This window comes from Carlito syrichta, unplaced genomic scaffold (genome assembly GCF_000164805.1).
Source record: "Carlito syrichta isolate Samal-C Ts95f unplaced genomic scaffold, Tarsius_syrichta-2.0.1 Scaffold312887, whole genome shotgun sequence".
Lineage (NCBI taxonomy): Eukaryota > Metazoa > Chordata > Mammalia > Primates > Tarsiidae > Carlito > Carlito syrichta.
In genome coordinates, this window is record NW_007256983.1 from 136,593 (window position 1) to 158,877 (window position 22,285).

The 22,285-nt window shown below is 37.2% G+C and overlaps 2 protein-coding genes across 5 annotated transcripts in view; both read left to right on the forward strand.

The window, feature by feature from the left end:
* Nucleotides 1-6,376, forward strand: part of LOC103272589 (zinc finger protein 566) — an 81,880-nt gene extending 75,504 nt beyond the window's left edge. For all 4 annotated transcript variants that reach the window (XM_008070070.2, XM_008070072.2, XM_021718590.1 and 1 more), the window contains one exon: nucleotides 4,760-6,376. In XM_008070070.2, the coding sequence (XP_008068261.1) occupies nucleotides 4,760-5,781 (1,022 nt within the window). In that variant the 3' untranslated portion in view covers nucleotides 5,782-6,376. The remainder of the gene's footprint in view (nucleotides 1-4,759) is intronic.
* The window catches only part of LOC103272599 (zinc finger protein 829), a 310,263-nt gene that overhangs the window by 11,536 nt on the left and 276,442 nt on the right, over nucleotides 1-22,285 (forward strand). The gene's annotated exons all lie outside the window — the stretch shown is intronic.

Consider the following 22,285-nt stretch of genomic DNA (forward strand, 5'->3'; position numbering starts at 1 on the left):
CAGGTGAGTCTCGAACCCGCAGGCTCAGGCAATCCACTCACCTCAGCCTCCCAAAGCGCTAGGATTACAGGCTGAGCCACTGAGCCTGGCTCCTTTTCTTTTCTTTTCTTTTCTTTTTTTTTTGAGTTAGAGTCTCACTCTGTCACCCAGGCTGGAGTGCAGTGGCATGATCACAGCTCACCATAGCTTTGATCTCTTGGGCTCAAGCAGTCATCTTGCCTCAGCTTCCCAAAGTGCTGAGATTATGGCTGTGAGCCACCATGCCTGGCCTGAATTGCTCTTTCTTGGTTTATTCCTCATTTTTCTAAAGTACTTCTTACAAAGCAACCAAGGAAACAATGCAAAATAAGTAGATAGAAAGTATATTTTGTGAATCCTTGCATGTCTGGAAATGTTGTCATTTTACCATATTTGATTAATAATTTGGCTGGAGGAATAATTTTTGGTTGAATAACATTTACCTTCAAACTTTTGAAGGTATTGCTCTGTAGTCTTCTCATATCTTCTAGCATCTTGTGTTGAAAAGTCCAATCCCCAAACAGGTTATTAATTCTTTAATGTGACTTGTTTAATCTCTTTGGAAATGTTTAGGATTTATTCCTTATTTCTGAGGTTCACTATTTCACGTTGAAGTATTATGATGTTGATTTTATTCTTTCATTTACTTGGGCACTCACTGATACATTTCCTTAAGAAACTTAAAATCGCTGACATTTTCTTACATATATATATATATATATATATATATATATATATATATTTTTTTTTTTTTTTGTCATTTGCTCACTACCATTTTTTCTCTTTCTTTCAAACGTTGTTCATTTTTTCTTGTTCAGTTTTTGTACCCAGTGTCTAACACCATGGTTTGCACATAGTAAGGGATCATTAAATGTTTTGAATGATTTTGACTTACAATTCAGATCTTAAATTTCCTGTCCTAGTCCTAAAATTTCTTTTTTTTTCTTTTTTCCATCTCTTTTTTCATGTTGCAGTTCCTGTGAGATTTTTATTAACTTCTAGTCTTAGTATTTTTTTAAATTATTTTTTGAATATTTATTTTTCTGACTTCATCTCTCATGGAGTTATTATTTATTATTTCTGGTAGTATTCTCTTTTTGAATTTGAAAATAATTTCTCCATTGTCTTTCTTTCCTGAATTCTTTTTTTCCTCTTTGTTTATTTTTATCACTCACGTTTAAGATTTTTCTGAAATACCCAGTGACTCAAAGCCTTCTGCTCATGTAAAACTGGAGCACTGAAAAGCTGATTTGTGTTTGTTTGTGTTTGAAGGTTTACAGGTTTACTCATGATTGTCACTGCAAAGTCATCTGCATAGAACAATTCATCGGCTGCTATCACCTATCAGGTCTTTTCTCTTTGGCTGGTTTTCTTCAGAATGGAATTCTCTACTTTCTTTCTGGGAGTTAATAAAGTAAGCATGACTGCCAGGTTCTGGGAGTTTACCTGGTATAGTGAACTGGAGAATAAGCCTACTGTACAGAATAGATTTGAGAATCAGAGCTCTATTTCTTTTTTTTTTTTTTTTTTTTTGAGTTGGAGTCTCTTGTCGCCCAGACTAGAGTGCAGTGGCCGCTCCCGGCCACCGCAGCCTCGACCTGCTGGGCTCCGGTGATCCTTCCGCCTCAGCCTTCCGAGTAGCCGGAATTACAGGCGCGCGCTACCACGCCCGGCTAATTTTTTTTTTTTTTAATTTATTGTAGAGATGAGGTCTCGGGTCTCGAACCCGCGGGCTCAGGCAATCCACTCACCTCAGCCTCCCAAAGGCACGGAATTACAGGCTGAGCCACGGAGCCTGGCTTAGAGCTCTATTTCTTAAACAGATTCTTCAGTTAACCTTATGTTTGCAGCCTCTCATGCACCTTATATTCAAAGGTACCCGATTATTGCAGTTCTTGAACATATCTGAGATTCTACAGTATGACCTGTCTGCAATTTAAGATTCAGTTTTTTTCTGATTGATTAGTCATGTATTCCTATTCCAACCACTCTCTAGCTTTCAGAATTTTGTTCCTGTTCTGTCTTCTCTTATTCTCTTTGTCCTTATAGAGTTTCTCCTTTTGTTTAATCTTATTACCACTTTAGTGGGACTTCATGAAGGAAAGGAATAAATGTATGTATTCAGTCTTCCATATTTGATATAAGTCTATCCTTTTTTATAGAGAACTATTTTTAGACTTTTTATTAAGGAGTATACATTTAGACACTTACTGAGTAGTGAGTCAACCAATAAATATATGCTGATCTTCCAATATGTACCAGGTACCATGCTCAAAGTTGGACACACGTTGGTGAAGATGACAAGCATTATCTTTGTCCTTACAGAACTTAAGACCTATTGAGGAAAAAAGATATTACATGAACTTAAATAAATATGTAATTATAAATTGTGAAAATTCTGTTAAGGCAGAGAACAGAGTACTAAAAGGGTAATTACAAGTGAAGCATAATTTGACCATGGGATCAGAGAAAGTCTCAGAAAGTATGGCCTTTAAGTAAAGACTTAGAAAATGAACAGTAGTCATCAAGGCCACAAATGAAAGAAAACATCTTCTAGATTTAAGAAAGAGTACTTAGAAAGGCCTTCAGAAGGGCAGAGAGCTGAAGGCACTTGAAGAACTGAAAAATAGGGCCAGTGAAGATGAAGCTTAGAAAGCAAAGGGAGTGTGGGCCTTGTCTGAAAAGGCAGGCAGGAGCCAGTTTATTCAGAGCCTTGTAGATGCTATTCAAGAAATTGGCTTTTATTGTAAAAGCAATATTGTATGGCAAGCCACTGATTTTAACCAGAGTAGTGGCAAGATAATGTCATTCTAGTGAGACACATTCAATATTGGAAACCTCAAGTGGGGAAACTAGGTAGGAGTTGATTTCAGTAGTCCGAGGGAGAGATGTTTCATATTAGGTATTAGATAGAGAGGTATTTAGGAGCAAGGCTAGGCAGGATTTGCTGATTAGGTATGTGGGAGTAAGAAGATGGCACCGGGATGATTTTCACCTTTTTGAGTTGAGCTTTTCCTTCTGGGCCCACAGTTATCTTCAAAACACTTCACTTGCCTCACGTTCCCACTTCTGTACATAAATTTTTCCACAGCATTTCCACACATTATTCCCAATCCTCACAACACTCATAAGAGCTATTATTCCTATTAGACAGAGAACTGTGGGCTCAAAAAGATGAACTCATTTGCCCCAGAAAACAAAACTTTGAATTATCTGAGTTTGCGTTTAAAACTCATAACTGAATCTAGAACCTCTGGTCTTGCAGCACAATACATCTTCTACCATTTTACTTTCTTTCTTTCTCTTTGAGCCTACAGATGCCTTTCCTGTCAGTCAGTCATTAAGCTCCCTCTTCTCTTCTCCAAAGGTCAGCATCTCAGAATTCCAAGATAAATAGTATTTTCATCAAACCCCAACCAAACATACCATATCCATTCGCAAAAGAATCCTCCCTATCTACCTACCAGTCATACTATGGTCATTCAACACTTCTCTTAATCTAGGCTTTTATCTGGATTGCCATCCTCTAGTTTCTTATCATGTGTTAAAGAACTCTGGACATCCAGTTACAGAATCTAGACCAGTGATGTTCAATAAAGCATTCGGTGATCATGGAAATGTTCTATAAATTTGTTACTTTCAGTACAGAGAAGCCACTAGACACTTTTGGCTATTGAACATTGGAGGTGTGAATAGTGCAACTGAGAAAAAGAATTTGAAATTTTTAAGAATTTTAACTATTTTAAATTTAAGCTGAGTACAGTGGCTCTCCTGTAATTCTAGCACTTTGAGCGGCCAAGGCAGGAGGATTGCTTGAGGCCAGGAGTTTGAGATCAACCTGGGCAGCAAAGCCAAACCCTCATCTCCACAAAAAATATAAAAAATAACTGGGTGTAGTGGTATGCGCCTGTAGTCCCAGCTACTTGAGAAGCTGAGGCAGGAGGATTGCTTGAGCCCAGGAGTTCAAGACTGCAGTGAGCCTAGATTGTGCCATTACATTCCAGCCTGGGCAAAGTGAAACCCTGACTCAGTGACATCAAAAAATTTAAATAACTATATGTAGTTAGTGGCTACTGTATTGGACAATGCACATCTAACCAAGGGCAAACTTTTTCTTGAGGGGCCAGATAGTAAGTATTTCAAAGCTTGCAGCTCATGCAGTCTCTGTCATAACTTCTCTTCTGCCATTGTAACTCAACAAACATTCATAGACAATATGTAACAGCTGTGGCTCATAGAACTTAGTTATAAAAATGGGTGCAGGTCTATAGACCATAGTTTGCCAGTTCCTAGAAATTTTCCATTAAATGTGTTCATTTCATCCTGATAATAGCCCTGTTACATCGGTGTGATCACTTCCCTTTTATAACTTTTGCTGTGAGATGCTATGTCTGTGTGTATGTATGCTGTGAGATGTGTTTGTGTGTGTGTGTGTGTGTGTTTGCATGTGTGTGACAGGGCAGGGAGAGAGACTAGAGTCATCCTTTAACAAGGGAGATAAGACTAAGCCATGTATATTTAGCAAGCTTCCCAAAGTAATTCTGATTTATAGCAATGTTTGGGAACCAGTGACTTACTTTGTTTTCTTAATCATCACCTTTGTCTTACGATGTGACCTCTCTTATTTCTTTTTTCCCCCATCCAATTTATAAAAGTTCAGTTGAATTATCTGATATTAATTAAAGTTTCATTTCTCCCAGACAAGAAAAATATGAGTGATTGCTTTCATATTTTCTTTCAGTCCTGAAATCAAGATGTCAGACCAAGAAATTATTTATGAAGAAGGAAATTTATGAAATAGAATCAGCCCAGTGGGAGATAATGGAAAAACTTACAAGACGTGACCTTCAGTACTCTAGTTTCAGAGATGATTGGGAATGTAATGGTCAATTTGAGAAACAACATGGCTCTCAGGAGGGACATTTCAGTCAACTGATATTCACGCACGAAGATATGTCCACTTTCAGTCAGCATCCATCCTTCACATTACAGCAAATCATTAATAAAGAGAAATACTGTACAACTAAAGAATATAGGAAAACCTTTAGACATGACTCACAGTTTACTACACATCAGATAATTCATAACATCGAGAAGCCCTATGAATGTAAGGAGTGTGGAAAATCCTTTAGACATCCCTCAAGACTTGCTCATCACCAGAAAATTCATACTGGCAAGAAACCCTTTGAATGTAAAGAATGTGGAAAAACCTTCATTTGTGGCTCAGACCTTACTCGACATCACAGAATTCACACTGGTGAGAAACCCTATGAATGTAAGGAATGTGGAAAGGCCTTTAGCAGTGGTTCAAACTTTACTCGACATCAGAGAATTCACACTGGTGAGAAACCCTATGAATGTAAGGAATGTGGAAAGGCCTTTAGTAGTGGTTCAAACTTTACTCAACATCAGAGAATTCATACTGGAGAGAAACCCTATGAATGTAAGGAATGTGGCAATGCGTTTAGTCAGAGCTCACAACTTATTAAACATCAAAGAATCCATACAGGTGAGAAACCCTATGAATGTAAGGAATGTGAAAAGGCTTTTCGTTCTGGTTCAGACCTAACTAGACATCAGAGAATACACACTGGTGAGAAACCTTATGAATGTAAGATATGTGGGAAAGCCTATTCTCAGAGTTCACAACTTATTAGTCATCATAGAATTCATACTGCTGAGAAACCCTATGACTATAGGGAATGTGGAAAAAACTTTAATTATGACTCACAACTTATTCAGCATCAAAATTTGTATTGGTGATAAGCCAGGATATATGAAGTGTATAGGAAGGCTTTTAATTATGGCTTACAACTATTCAACACCATAGAGTTTATCTTGTTAATAAATTCTCCAGATAGAATAATGTAGAAATGTTTTATGTGTAGACTACAGCTTATTCAGCCTGATAAAAATAATGTTGGAGAAACACCTTATGAATAGAATGCATTTTGGAAGCCCTTTAATAAAAACTCATATTTCTCTTGACATCAGATTATTCAGTGTAGCAAATATTGAAAATGACAGCACCTTTGACACCTTTCTAATCTTAAACTTATGAGAATTTATGTGGAAATGTAATCCTGTGGTTTTCATTTTCTTTTTTTCCCTCATTTGTATGTAATTATTACATTCTTAATATTTTAATCCATCTTAAATTTATATGACTGTAAAATTCATTTGTTTACATCGTGGTTTATAAAATATATTTTTAGAATACCTTTAATACTTAAGAGAAAGTGACCTCTGTATTTTTGAAGAAGACACTATTTTTGCTCTTTACAAGATTAAGACTTTCTTATAGTAAAAACATTTGTGAACTTTTCACTCAGTAAATAGAGATCCTTTAATATCTTCATGGTGTTTCATTGTGTTACTGCAATATCATCTTGAAATCCCTGTTGGTGGACATTGCAGTTCCCTCCAGATATTTTGCCATAATACAAGAGGGGACCCCAAAAAACTCTAAATTTATTTATAAAAAATCGTGCACTTATTCTTCTGCAAGGTGTGATGCAACTTTCTCAAAACTTCCAGATAAAAACTTGGGTTGATTGTTAGATGCAAAGGAACAAATTTTGAGTGTACTACAAGGGACCCGCCCTCCAAAAGATAACTCCAATTATTTTGGGGGTCCTCTCATACATGCTAGAATACATGTCCCTGGTGGACAGTCTCCCTAGGCACATCATCTCATGTCCTTGTTTTAATTGTAGAAATAATGCATGATTATGTTTTCCTTATAAAAGATGTTAACATTACAAACAAGACAATTGTGTTCTTTGACCATCTTCCTTATACCCATTTGCCTTCCCAAAGGAAAGTTATTATTAGTTTATTATGTATTTTTTTCCTGATCATTTTTCTATGTTTGTTTAGATACTAGTCTCAGTAAAAATTCTTAAATGGGCATAATTATAATACCTACCTCATAATGTTTTGTGAGGGTCAAATGAATTGAGACATATAGCATGGTTAGAATTGTGCCTGACATAAATACATATTCACTGAACATTAGTCACTGTTGTGATATTTATCACTGTCATCAGTGTAACTGTTGTTCAGAGGCCTTTTAACCTCTGCAGACTTTACTCACCATTAGGTAGGGTATTTAACTGAAGAAAGACCCTTTGAGGGTAATGAATTAAGGAGATTTTCCATCATCATTTCTTATTGAACATGGTATAATCCTAGGTGTTGGTAATGTGAGATGTGTGTGCAGATAATGTGAATAATGTGTGGGAATAATTTTATTCAGGCTAGTGTCCCTTTTGCTACATCATATAATACCTAGTATAAAAATAAAATAGGCAAAATGTTGGTGTGCTAATGAGTAAAATGTATGAAAAGAGAAATAGCATTATATTTTAAAATGGATATAGAGAGATAGAAACCTTATAGTTGTAGATTTTAAAAGTTTATACTGAATACAACACTTTTTTCTGCTATGTTTGAAAACCTAAACAAAGTGATTTTTTTAGGAAATTATAAATCACCAGTATTGACTGAAAGATAATTAAAACTCTTAGAAGGGTCACATAAACACAGAGAATGGGGAAAATGGCATGTGATCAATTAGCTATTATTAGTGAAGCACCAAATTCAGTTTTCTAAGCAAAACTTTATCAAGTGTTCAACTCTTTCAGGTATATAGAAGTAGACATTTTATTTTACCATTCTAACATACTCTTGATGACAGAAATGAATTGGGAGGATACAAAAAATAGATCTATTTTTCAGTGTCAACTTGAAGATGGATATACCCACCCTAAAGAAATTAGCAAACTGCAAGTATCTACTGAAAGAATAATAATAACCTGATTGAGACAGTACTTAAAGAGGATACTCAGTGCCCATTTCTAAATGCAATGCTTTGAGGAAATGCCCTGTTTTGCATGCTTTTCTGACTTTGTGAGGAAATCCAGAAATCTACATTTTAAAAATGTGTGATGTTTAAATGGCTAATCAGATTTATTTTAAAAAAAAACACCCAAAATTGTGAAGGCCAAAGATGATATATTAGGGGGACCCAAAAACCCCAGAATTTATTTATTAAAAATTCTGTATTGATTTTTACATATTTAAACTTCATGTACTCTTAAAAGTACTCGTTGTTTGATGCAATACACCTGTCAAGATGTTTTTCCCACTGCTCAGAACAGTTTTTGAGCTTGTCAATTTGGATGCCTTTTAGCACTTCTGCTCTTTTGCCTATTTAACATGGGCAAAATGTTTCCCTTTGAGGGCTTTTTTCACCCAGGAAAACAAAAGAAAAAGTCGCTGGGAGCGAGATCAGGTGAATTAGGAGGGTAGCGTACAGGGGTCATGCCTTTTTTGGTCAAAAACTGCTAAACACTCAGCACGGTGTGAGCAGTTGCACTGTAAATCACCCATCATGAAATGGGAAAACGGGTTGAAGAATCTCCAAAAAAATTTCACTAAAGCCAAACCTCTCACAACAACACTAGCTGGTGTACTCATGCCAATGGGTTCTTAGAACACTTACTTAGCAGGGAAGCCTGTATGACAAGGGGCCTACCCTCCAGAAAATAAATCTGGTTTGTAGGGGTGGGGGTACCCCCTTGTATTGGCTCTGTAAGTAGCAAGTGACTCCTTGGGTTACTCTTGATCTGAATATTAGAGCGATGAGCATGCACAAGGGTCATGGAAGGAGCTTTTAAGAAGGCAAATTACTTAGCTCCAAAGAGATTTGGGGGAGAGAGGTGGAATACTACAACACAAGATAATTTACCCAGAATTTCTAGGATGTGAACAGTCTCAGATTTAAAATATTTCCAGAGAGAAGATAGCGAAACTCCAAGTATAGAGTTCTTTTAAATAAGGACTTTTTTTTTTAAAGGACTTGATCCAGCCAAAATATGTTCTACTACATGCCATTTTTAAAATATATTTTTTCAGTGTATTGGTTTAAAAGTAGTGTATACTTTATATATTGTACTTCTCATTCTTGAGCTATATATACACATACAACTGAACATAAAAATTTTTAGAGTTAACCTATCCAAAAAAAAAAGCCAGAGTATCACAGTTTTGCAGTAGCAGCAGATATATTCACTGGGATTATATATTGTATTAAAAGCCAATAATCAGCAAATTTTTTTCCCTAAAGGGTTGTACAATAAATATTTTAGTCTTTGTGGGCCATACTATTTCTGTTGCAACTACTCAGTGCTATTATTATAGTGTGGAAACCTAGTAAAAGTCTCTCAAGAAATCCTAAATTAAAAAAAAAATAGCCCACAGTTTAGCTTTATTTAGGTTGAGGTTAGTGTTTTGAGATGGGCTTTTCAACTGTGCTTCAGTTTTCACGCAGGCAGCAGCTTCCTACGTTGGACAGATACCATTATATGGAAAGAAAATCCTTATGTCCAGCTACCATGGATCTGTCTTTTCATGCCCTACTCCCTTTTTCCTTAGGTCCTATGTAAGAGGAATCTCTTTGAACATTGAGTTACTTTACTTTTTATGAGCATAGAGAGGTAAAATATTTCATAATAAATTTGAGACTAGTAGAGTAAGCAAAATATCAGCAAACGGGAAAATTATTAAATACAGACTTGTAATATTTTGCATTAATATCAAAATGAGAACTGTCAAATGAATATTTTATTTTGTGCTCGTATTTTAAGTCTTTTATTAAATTTCTAATCTAAAATTAGAGGTGGTGCATTTGTGCCTAAATTAATGAAACAAAACCATTAAACATAAAAAAAATCATTATTCTGTCCCTTTCAATTTCTTACTCCTCCCTCTTTGTTTATTTCTTTCTTGATAATGTTTAAAGGTTGTATATATTCCGCATATATTTCTTCATGCTCATATATTACACACACAAATTATTTATTTTGTTGTTACCCAAAAAATGGATGATACTTTATCTGAACACTTCTCTGAAATGTGCTTTTTTACATTCATTTTTTTTTTGGGTTTTCCTTCAGGTCAATAGATGATTTAATTTAATCTTTTTCATGGTTACAGTATATCCCACAGTATTCTTGTATACCTATTCAACCATTTCCCCAATTGTGATATTTCAAATTGTTTGCTCTTTTTTGAAATTTAAAAGTAATGCTGCAACTGGGGACAGTGGCTGACACCTGAAATTCCAGTGCTTTGGGAAGCTGAGGTGGGAGAATTGCTTGAACCCAGGAGTTCAAGACCAGCCTGGGCAACAACGTGAGACCTCGTCTCTGCAAAAAATTTTAAAAATTAGCCAGGCGTGGTGGCACATGTCTGTAGTCCCAGCGACTCAGGAGACTGAGGCAGAAGGATCACTTGAGCCCATGAGTTTGAGGTTGTGGTGAGCCGTGATGGTGCCACTGCATGCTAACCTGAGCAACAGAGTGAGACCCTGACTCAAAAAAATGCTGCAATTAACATTTCTTATATTCTTGTCTATTTTGTTTCCATAAAATCGGTTTCTTAAGCCATTTCCAATGTTTTCTATGTTTCCTAGGAAGGTTTTGCTTGTAGAAAATTTCAGAGGGCAAGAGGATAAAGTAACAGAGTGAGTGCAGTTTTTCATATGTGTGTTTCTGTGAGTCTGTATACACACACACAGATTTAAGATTTTACCCCATCTGGAATTGATTACTATATATGGTATGATACAGGATGTTAACTTTGTTTTTATCCAGAAAGAACAATATGTCAGAAGTAATTATTATTCATCTTTCTCCTACTGAATTAAAATACTATCTGTTGTATATTAAATGCCCATATCTTCGCACATATTTCCAGCAATCTTTGACACTTTTTAGTAACTTTTATTACTTGGAAATAAAAATATATTATTAATATATAGTTTATTATTTGGAACTGAAGACAAATGTGTCTTTATGGGAATTTTTAAATTATTCCATTTCTAAATAAAAACTCATTAGGATTATATTTTGAATTGTATTCAATTTAAATACACAGTATCCCACATGAATACACAGTTGATATTGAATGGATATTTATTTATTTAAAAAGCAGGATTTATTGAGGGCAGAAAAGCTCCCACAGCAGGAGGGGATTACAGCTCACTGCAGCCTGGACCTCCTGGGCACAGGAGATCCTTTTGCCTCTGCTTCCCAAGTATCTGGGACTACAAGCATGCGCCACCACACCTAGCTAATTTTTTGGTTTTTTTGTAGAAATGAGGTCTCACTATGTTTCCCAGGCTAGTCTCAAACTCCTGCTCAAGTAATCCTTCTGCCTCAGCCTCCCAAAGTGGTGAAATTACAGGAGTGAGTCCCTGCACCCTTCTGCATTCACTTTCAATTAACCAACTGGGGAGTTTTTTGTTTGTTTTTTTTTAGTTGGAGTCTCACTCTGTCACCCAGACTGGAGTGCAGTGGCCGCCCCGGCCACCGCAGCCTCCACCTGATGGGCTCCGGCCATCCTCCCACCTCAGCCTTCCAAGTAGCTGGAACTACAGGCGTGTGCTACCACGCCCGGCTAATTTTTTTTTTTGGTGTATTGTAGAGATGAGGTCTCTCCAAGTTGCCCAGGCGGGTCTCGAACCTGCAGGCTCAGGCATTTCACTCACCTCTGCCTCCCAAAGCGTGGGATTACAGGCTGAGCCACTGAGCCCGGCCACGGGGAGTTTTAAAGGTTAAAATGACTCGAATCTTCTTTCATAAAGAATCTGAATCCCTGTTTGTTACTATAGTTTCTGATTAATTTTACTAGAAAAGACAGAGATAGGAGTTGATCCAGAGGAATCTTTAGATTCTATCCATGTTGCATTCAGAAAATTCAAACCTGCTGCTCCCTTGAGAGCTAGAATTAACCTTACCTCCCCCATCCCAATCTTTGGTCTGTTGCCCATGGTCACAAGGAGTACAGATAGCCAGATTATAGTCTTACTTTCCTTTTTTCTTTTTTCTTTTTTTTTTTTTACTGTAGCCTTGTAGTAAAGTTTAAAGTCTGGAAGCGTGATACCTACTTTCCATTTTATTGGAAAGTCCACTTGTGAAAGTCCACTTCTACATTATTTTTAGGCAAAGTATCAAAATCTAGCAATATTTTTGATATGAAGGTTTGACTTTATTCTTGGCCATTCAAGTATGCTGAGATTTTATTATAGTTTATGGTCTGGATGCTATAGAGAGAGTATGAAAAAAGTAACACTCTTGCAAGGTAACTACCTCAGACAAGGTTATTATAGGGTCTTCAAGCAAGACATGTCTAATAATGCTTCTTGTCTTAAAGTTTATATTGTCCACAGTACAACATAACTTTGCATGTACTTTCTTGTTTATTTGTATGATATGATTTTTTCCATCTTTAATTTCAATGTTTTTGTGGTCTTTAAGTTATGGATGATTTTTGTAAACACAATATATTTAATCCAGTCTGACAAACTATGTCTTTTAAGTAGTATATTAGTCTATGTTTTATTCAATGTAACAACTGATATGTTTGGTTTTAAATCTACTATCTTTATTCTTTTCTGTTATCTTGTTGGCTTTATATTTTTTTCTCTTTGTTTTCCTCAGGATTTTTAATAATTATGTCATTGTTTACTAGTTTGGAAATTCTACATACTAATTTCTGTGTTTAGAAAATACTGCTGGGTGTGGTGGCTCATGCCTATAATCCCAGCACTTTGTTTTTGTTTGAGACTTCCAGTTGTTCACCAACACTTAATATTTTCAGTTTTTAAAAATTGAACCATTCGAATAGGTGTGTAGTGTCGTCTCATTATTTTGTTTTACATTTTTCTTATGACTAATGATGTTGAACATATTTTTAATGTGGGTTTTTGTTTTATTTTGTCATTTGCATTTTTCTTTTTTTTTTTGGTGTAGAATCTGAATCGATTAAATCTTTTCCCTTTGTTACTGGGTTGTCTTCTTATTGTATCATAAAAATCTTTGTATACTCCAGATAAAAATCCTTTATTAAATATACGTTTTGCAAATATTTTCTTCTGATCTATGGCCTGTCTCTTTCTTTCCTTCCTTCCTTCTTTCTTTCTTTCTTTCTTTCTTTCTTTCTTTCCTTCTTTCTTTCCTTCTTTCTTTCTTTCTTTCTCTCTCTCTCTCTCTCTTTCTTTCTTTCTTTCCTTCTTTCTTTCCTTCTTTCTCTCTCTCTCTCTCTCTCTCTCTCTCTTTCTTTCTTTCCTTCTTTCTTTCCTTCTTTCTCTCTCTCTCTCTCTCTCTCTCTCTCTTTCTTTCTTTCCTTCTTTCTTTCCTTCTTTCTCTCTCTCTTTCCTTCTTTCTTTCCTTCTTTCTTTCTCTCTCTCTCTCTCTCTCTCTCTCTCTCTCTCTCTCTTTCTTTCCTTCTTTCTTTCTTCTTTTTTTTTTGAGTCAGAGTCTCACTCTGACACTATGAGGAAGATGGAATCAATCAGGCTTTCTCGCCCAGCTGGAACAAGATAGTGCTCCCTTGTCACCCCCACCTGGTCAGAACAAGGTAACACTTCCTTATGACTAAGCTAGCGAATGTAACCTACTAAATATAGCCATGTGCTCCTAATCTGGCTACAAGCCACTATTGTATAAGTCTGTATAAAATAGACCCAGTTAAACCAGAGTGTGGAGACCTTTCCTAATGTAGTTGCCAGCTGCTGTGATGGAACTGTTGCTATGAACGTGGCTCCTCAATTGTTCTTTGGCCTGTCTGAATCAGGTGTGAACTTGCCTGGAGTAGAGCTTCTCCAGAACACTTGGAGCCTGCTGCCCCAGGGAATGAGGGAATTCCAGGATGGCCAGCCACTAGTATGTGGTATCTTGTGGCTGTGATGTTATCTGCCTGGGGTCCCCCTCTCCCTCCAGGAATAGGCTGAAGTACATAATATGCCCATTAACATGGGAAAGGCTTTGCAAATCCTGGGAGAAACATTTGAAAAACAGGGAATGCAAGTGGCTGCAGGAGCCGTGGGTGGGTGTTTCTGACCACCCTCTGGGAAGGTTAAGGCATGGGAAAGGGAGTTGCAGATACAAAGAATACTGGCCTTAGTAGATCTTGGTGCTAGACGTACCCTCTTGCACGGAAAGCCAGAGAAATTCAAGGGACTGACTCTGACTATTGATGTATATGGTGATAAAACTATCCAGGTCAAAGCAGTACAGGTGTTTTTAGGAATAGGGAGACTACTCCCAAGAGAATATACTGTATATGTGTCCCCTGTACCAGAATATATCCTGAGAATAAATGTTCTGCAAAGTTAATGGTTAAAACAACTGCTGGATAATTCAGATTGAGAGAGCATGCTATTAAGGCAATAATAAGAGAACCTGCCAAACACCTCTCCTGTATGGCCTGTTAGAAAACTGGATGGTCCCTGGCACGTGACTGTTGATTATAGGGAACTCAATAAGGCGACGCCTCCTCCATGGCATGCCACAGTGCCCTCTATTGCTGACTTGATGTATTGCCTCGCCCATAAACTAGGGACACACCATTATGTAGTGGATTTGGCGAATGCATTCTTTTCTGTAGATACTGCTCCTGAAAGTCAAGAACCTTTCACCATTACATGGGAAGGCCACCAATGAACTTTTATAGTCTTCACACAAGGATTCTTACATAGCCCAACTGTATGTCAAGGGCTTGTTGCTGAGGATCTGGCTGCTTGGACACTCCCCAAACCTGTGAAATTGTTTCATTATATCAATGCTATTAGGTTAACCTCTGACTCCCTTCCAGATTTAGAGCAAGCTGCTCCGTGTTTGTTACAACATTTAAAGAAATGGTCTGGAAAGTCAACGCCTCAGAAATCTAAGGACCTGGTTTATCAGTCAAATTCTTGGGGGTTGTTTGGGTAGGTAAGACAAAGGTGATACCTGAGGCTATTATTGATGAAATATAGACTTTCCCCTCTCCTACTACAATTAAAGTCCTATGGGAATTTTTAGGAGTAATAGGATACTGGAGAGCTTTTATACCATACTTGGCGCAAATTCTGAGACCTTTATACCATTTGGTAAAAAAGGGTACTAAGTGGCAACAGGGGGATATGGAGATAAAATCTTTCATAGTGGTTAAATGGGCAGCCATCGGAGTACACGCTTTAGTGGTATATGATCCCGGCCATCCTGGTGAACCAGATGTCCACATCACTAATGGGTTGAGGATTATGGCAGAAAAGTGAAAGATGATGACAATCAATTGTATTTTGGTCTCAGCTGTGGAAAGGGGCCAAGACACGTTACACCTTAATAGAAAGGCAACTGGCAGCTGTTTATTTCGCCTTGCAGGCAATCCAGAGCCCATCACTGGAACAAGCCCTATGACAGGAGGTGTACAGGACTGGACTGAGAAACCCTACAATGGGACTGCACAGACTCCCACATTGTCTAAATAGGGGGCATACTTGCAAAACCAAAGCTCACTGAGTGCAAACTCTTTTAAGTGCTGAACTGCAACTTACGCTACCACTATCTCATGCTACCACTGAGTCAGTGGCAGCAACACCTCTCAAAGAACCAGTGCCTAGCCCCTCCAAACAAGGGAACCCCCCCATACCACCAGTATATGTGGCATACAAATGGCTGTAGTCAAGGAAATCCAACATGGTGGACTACAGTAGTTTTCCAGTCATCAACAGAGACCTTCTGGTGGGAAACCGGAACCCACCATAGCAGCCAAAGGGCAAAGTTATGAGCTGTATGACTTTTAATAAAGAATGAGCCAACCCCCCCAATCATATGTACAGACAGTTGGGTTTATACAGAGGGCTCACTTTATGGATTTCTTCATGGCAAGAGGAAAAATGGACTGTATCACATCAGCTCTTGTGGGCTCAAGTGATGTCACAGGAATTGTGAGAAATTAGGCCATCTAAAGGATATTACAGTTTATCATATCACCAGACATGCACCTCTAATATATCCTGGACATAATGAAGCTGATGCATTGACTAAAGGCAGATGCTGGAAACTGCTCCTATAAGAGACTTAGCCAGTTGGCTACACTGGAGACTGCTGCATGCTGGACAGAAGTCAATATGGGCTACAGCAAAAGCTTGGAATTTGGCCCCCAAAGGTACAGTTCTATTGTCTGCTTGGAGGTGGACATACTCATATTCTAAAGGGAACATTTGTGTTATCGTTATGGCCAGCGTAAGCCTCTCCATTACACATAGAACCACAAACTATTACAGAAAAGGCTGAAAAGGTATGGTATACTAAACCAGAGAAACTGGCACTGCCTGATAATATCTCATCACACGATAAGACTTTAGATTGTGTATTAGTGGAGGGAAGGAATTTGCCGATGTTGTTACCTATTACTTCTCTCTCTTATTGCTCTTAGTTGGGTTGCTGCAAATTCTCTCATGGACTGGGCCCAGACCTACACTACTGTGACTAACCAGTCAGCATGCTGTGTAGGCACTGAATTTCCTTTGAGTGCTGCTGGAGGCTTGCCATAGAGACTTAAGCCTGTCTCGTTTGACAGTTGCACTTGGTTGAGCACTTGGAATGCCTCTGATCCTGTATGGAGGACCACCTTCATTGTCTTCTTTTGTATTGCCTGCACTTTGCTTGTATGTTGTTGCAGCTTGTGCTGTTGTGACATTTGGATGCAATGTTCCTCCCTCTTCGCCCAGGGACCTTCACAGAAGAATCAAATCGCGTAAATTGTATGGTAAGAAACCCTGAAGAGGTAGTGTGTGAGGAAATTGAAGTCAGTCAGGCTTTCTTGCCTGGCCAAAACAAGATAGTGCTCCCTTATGACTAAGCAAGCTAAGGTAGCCTATTAAATATAACTATGTGTTCATAATCTGGCTGCAAAGTCACTATTGTGTATGTCTGTATAAAAACAGACCCAGATAAACCACAGTGCAGATACATTTCCCAATGTTGTCACCAGCTATTGCAATTAGAATGTTGCTATAAACCTGACTCCTCAACTGTTCTTTGGCCTGTCTGAATCTGGTGTGAATCTGCCTGGCGTAGAGTTCCTCCAGAACAGTCACTCACACTGGAATGCAGCGGTATGATCATGGCTCAAGACAGCCTCGACCTCCTGGGCTCAGGGGATCCTTCTGCATGAGCCTTCCAAGTAGCTGGGAGTAGAGGTATATGCTACTATGCTGGGCTAATTTAAAAAATTTTTTTTGTAGAAACAAAGTCTCACTACATTGCCCAGGCAGGTCTGGAACTTGTGGGCTCAATCAATCCTTCTGCCTTGACCTCCCAAAGTGCTGGGATTACAGATATGAGCTACGGTGCCTGGCCTTACTTTCTTAACAGTGTATTTTGAAGAGCAGAAGTTTTTAGTTTTGGTAAAATACAATTTATCCTTTTTTCTTTCATAAATTGTGATTTATATTTTTTGTGTCCTGTCTAAGAAGTACCTGTACTTTCCAAGCTCAGATCACGGAGATTTATATCTTTCATTTTTATTAGGTTGGTGCAAAAGTAATTGTGGTTTCAGACCTTGAATTTTAAATCATTATAACTAGGCTTCAACATATCTTTATTTATCAGAATAGGAACCATTGCAATCAACACATTTTTACCAAAGAAAAATAAGTTTGTTTATTCCTGTAGCTTAAAAATCCATGCTTCAGGATTTGACAAACTCTTGGAAAGCATTTTCTGCATCCTGCAGGTTGTGGAAGTGCTTTCCTCGCAAAATTTGTTGCGATGCCTGAAGAAGTGTTAGTTGGTAGGCAAGCAGACAGGTGAATATGGAGGATGAGACAAAACTTTGTAGCCCAATTCATTTAACTTTTGAAGTGTTGGTTGTGCGACGTGTGATCAGGTGTTGTCGTAGAGAAGAATTGGTCCCTTTCTGTTGACCAATGCTGGTTGCAGGCATTGCAGTTTTCAGTGCATCTCATCGATTTCTCTATGTAATGTTTTGCTGGGATTCAGAAAGCTGTAGTGGATTAGACCAGCAGCAGACCACCAAACAGTGACCATGACCTTTTTTTGGTGCAAGTTTGGCTCTGGGAAGTGCTTTTGGAGCTTCCTCTCAGTTCAACCACTGAGCTGGTCATCGCCAACTGTCGTATACAATCCATTTTTATCAAACATCACAATCCAATCAAGAAATGGCTCGTTATTGTGCAGAAAAAGATGACACTTCGAAATGATAATTTTTAAAAATTTCGGTCAGCTCATGAGGCATTCATTTATTGAGCTTTTTCACATTTCCAATTTGCTTCAAATGCCAAATGACCATAAAATGGTCAATGCTGATTTCTTCAGCAACTTCTCATGCAGTTGTAAGAGGATCAGCTTCGATTGTTGCCCTCCACTGGTCATTGTCAACATCCAATGGCTGGTCACTATGCTCCTCATCTTTAAGGTTCTCATCTCCTTTGCAAAACTGCTTGAACCACCACTGCACTGTACATTCATTAGCAGTTCCTGGGCCAAATACATTGTTGATGTTGCAAGTTGTCTCTGCTGTTTTATAACCCATTTTGAACTCATAAGAAAAAACACTTGAATTTGCTTTTTGTCTAACATCATTTCCATAGTCTAAAGTAAATATAAAATAAACAGCAAATAATAAGTCACTAGCAAAAAAGTAAAGTGAGAAATGTGCATTAAAAAGATGCTTAACATGATCACATTTATTTAAGAATGTATTCCAATATCAAATGGCAACTATCAACAATGCAAAATCGAAATTACTTTTGCATGAACTTAATAAATAGATCAAAAGAATCCAAGGTTGGACACTGAATAAAAAGAAAATATTTGGTTAAAGTGCTTTTAAAAGAGCGACAGTACAAACGAAGCTGGTAAAATCTTGAGTCATAAGCATAAGTAATATGTCAGTTATAATAAAAATATGGGACTGAAGGGAGAGACATTCAGTAATCACTGACTTACATTTCATCTGAATTTATGTAACTTAAAAATTATTTAAAGTAGAAATTAAGAAAAATATGATTTATAATGTGAAAATTAAGCCATTTGTTATTAAAGATGTAACCAATTCAAAGACAAGATTGAATACAATTCTATTTGCTCTCCCTATGGTTTGTTGATATAAAAGATTTTAATGAAAATTCCTTATAGTCAAGGTCAAAATTTATAATCCATATTGTTGTTCCTTATAGTCCATCCATTTTGACAACTCTATAATATTCTATAGTGTGAGTACATAAAAATTCATTTTCCACTTCTTTGACACATCAAACATTTCTGTCATTACTTAGAATTATTTCCTCCATGACCTTGATTTATAAGCAAGCACTAGTTTACTTTCTGCCTACATAGATTTGTCTAGTCTGGACGTCTTATATTAATTGAATCACAATATGTGATCTTTTGTGTCTGACTTCTCTCACTTATGTTTTTCAAGGTTCATGTGTGTTATAGCTTGTGTCCATACTTCATGCTGTTTATGGCTGAATAATATCTCATTGTATAGGCATACCACATTTCATTTATTCATTCATTCATCAGTTGTTGGACATCTAGATTGATACTACTTTTTGGATAGTATTAATAATGCTACTGTAAACATTCATATACAAGTTTTTGTGTGGACATGTTTTCATTTCTCTTGAATATATATACCTAGGAGTAGAATCGCTGGGTTCATACAATAGCTCTGTCTTTAATAGTATGAGGAACTTCCAGACTGTTTCCCAAAATGGCTCCATCATTTTACATTTCCATCAGCAGTGTTTGAGGATTCTGATGATATTTTTTTTTCTCTTTCAGCAGAATAAAAAAATTCTGATTTCTCCACATCCTTGCCAACACTTGTTATTATCTACCTTTTTTTGTTACAACTATCTTAATGTGTCTGAAGTGGTATCTCATTGTGGTTTTGATTTGCATTTTATTGGTGACAATTGATAAGGATCTTTTCATGTGCTCATTGGCCACTTGTTTATCTTCTTTGCAGTAATGTCCATTCAGATACTTTACCCATTTTAAAAATTCAGTTGTCTTTTTACTATTGAGTTGTGTGTTCTTTATACAAGTCTAGATGAAAGTCCCTCATCAGATATATGACTTGCATACATTTTCTCCTATTCTGTGGGATGTCTTTTCATTTTTGTGATAGGGTTATTTGACACATAAAAAAGTTTATGTGTTTTGATAAAGTTCAATTCACCTATTTTTTCTTTCATTACTTGTGTTTTTGATGTCATATCTAAGAAACCATTGCCTGATCCAAGGTCTCAAAGATTTATCACCATGTTTTCTTGTGTCTTATACTTTTTAACTCTTACCTTTAAGTATTTTATCAATTTGGGGTTTCTTTATGTATGTAGTGTGAGTAGGCATCCAACTTCATTTTCTTTTTTGCATATGAATATCCAGTTGTCCCAATGATTTGTTGAAAAGACTACGCTTCCCCTGCCCATTGATTGTTTTATCATTCTTTTTGAAAGCAATTAATTTAAGGTTGAAGGTTTATTTCTGAATTCTTAATTCTATTTCATTGATTTTTATGTTTATCTATATGCCAGCACTACACGATCTTGATTACTATAGCTTTGTGGTCAGTTTTGTATTTAGGAAGCGTTAGTCTTCCTAAATGTTGGTCTTCTTTGTTCTTCTTCACGATTGTTTTGGATACTCTAGGTCCCTGTATTTCTTTCTTTCTTTCTTTTTTGCATCATAGTCTCACTCTGTCACCGAGGCTGGAGTGCACGCTCATGGCCACCACAACCTCGACCTGCTGGGCTCAGGTGATTCTTCCACTTCAGCCTTCCAAGTAGCTGGAACTACAGGTGTGGTTTATTTTTTGATTTTATTGTAGAGACAAGGTTTTACTAAGTTGTCCAAGTTGGTCTCTAACCCCCGAGCTCAGGCAATCCTCTCAACTTGGCCTCCCAAAGTGCTGGGATTACAGTCTTGAGCCACTGCACCCAGCCAAGGTCCCCGTATTTCTATATGTATTTGAAGATCAGCTTGTCAATTCACTGAAGGAATCCAGGTGGGATTTTTATAGGGATTGCATTGAATCTGTAGATCAGTTTGGGAAATATTGTCACTTTAACAATATTCAGTTTTCTGGTTCATAAACATGGAATGTCCTTCCATTTATTTATTTTTTAAAATTTCTTTCAACAATCATTCATAGGTTAATTGAGTTTGTTATACTTGTTAAATTTATTCCTGAGTGTTTAATTTTTTGATGCTATCGTAAAAGGAATTTTTCCTTAATTTTACTTTCATAATGTTCATTGCTAATTTATGGAAATACAATTGATTTTTTTTTTTTTGAGTCGAGGTCTCTGTCACCCAGGCTGGAGTGTTGTGGCATGATCATGGCTCACCACAGCATCAACCTCCTGGGCTCAGGTCATCCTTCCACCTTCAACCTCCCAAGTAGGTGGGACTGTAGGCACATGCAACCATGACAAGCTAATTTTTTGATTTTTTTGTGGAGTTGAGGTCTTGCTATGTTGCCTGGGCTGGTGTCAAACTCCTGGGCTCAAGCAATCCTTCCACCTCAGCCTCCCAAAGTGCTGGGATTAAGTATGTGAGCCACCATATCCAGCCACAATTGATCTTTGTTATATTGATCTTGTGTTCTGAAATCTTGATGAACTCATTTATTAGCTCTAATAGTTTTTTTAGTGGATTCTTTAAGATTTTCTTTTCTTTTCTTTTTTGAATGCTATGTGGTAGGCACCATGATAAATACTTAAAATTTTTTTTTTAATTTTTAAAGATGTGGGGTACAGTTCAGGGTTAGGTATACAAATGTTCATTATGCAGTTACCCTTGTTGATGAAGAAAGCTACCCCTCCCCCGGCAGATTCCCACTACTGACAATCCCACCTTCTCCCAACCCCCAGCAGGTTCCCGCTATGGCCAATCCTTTTATTATAGTATTACGATAATTGTTCAAGGTTTGTTTATGAGTGTGAACATGTGATACTCAATTCTTTTTTTTTTTGAAAGCAAGATATATTGAGAGCACAGAAAAGTTCCCACAGTGGGAGGGGACTCGAAGGGGTTGCCCCAGTTCTTTGTTCCTGCAGTAGATCACTCAGTATTATAGACTCTAAGTCCATCCAAGTTGCTGTGAAGTTCATAATTTAGTCCTTCTTTATGACTGCATAATATTCCACTGTGTATATGTACCGCATTTTAAAAATCCAGTCTTCTTTCGATGGGCAGCATGGTTGGTTCCATGTTTTTGCTATTGTGAACAATACTGCAATAAACATACGTGGGCAGGTATCTTTTTCATAAAGGGATTTGAATTCCTCCAGGTATATTCCCAGTAGGGGGATTGCAGGATTGTATGGAAGGTCAATTTTTAGACCTTTTAGGAATTGCCACACTGTTTTCCACAGAGGTTGTATTAGTTTACACTC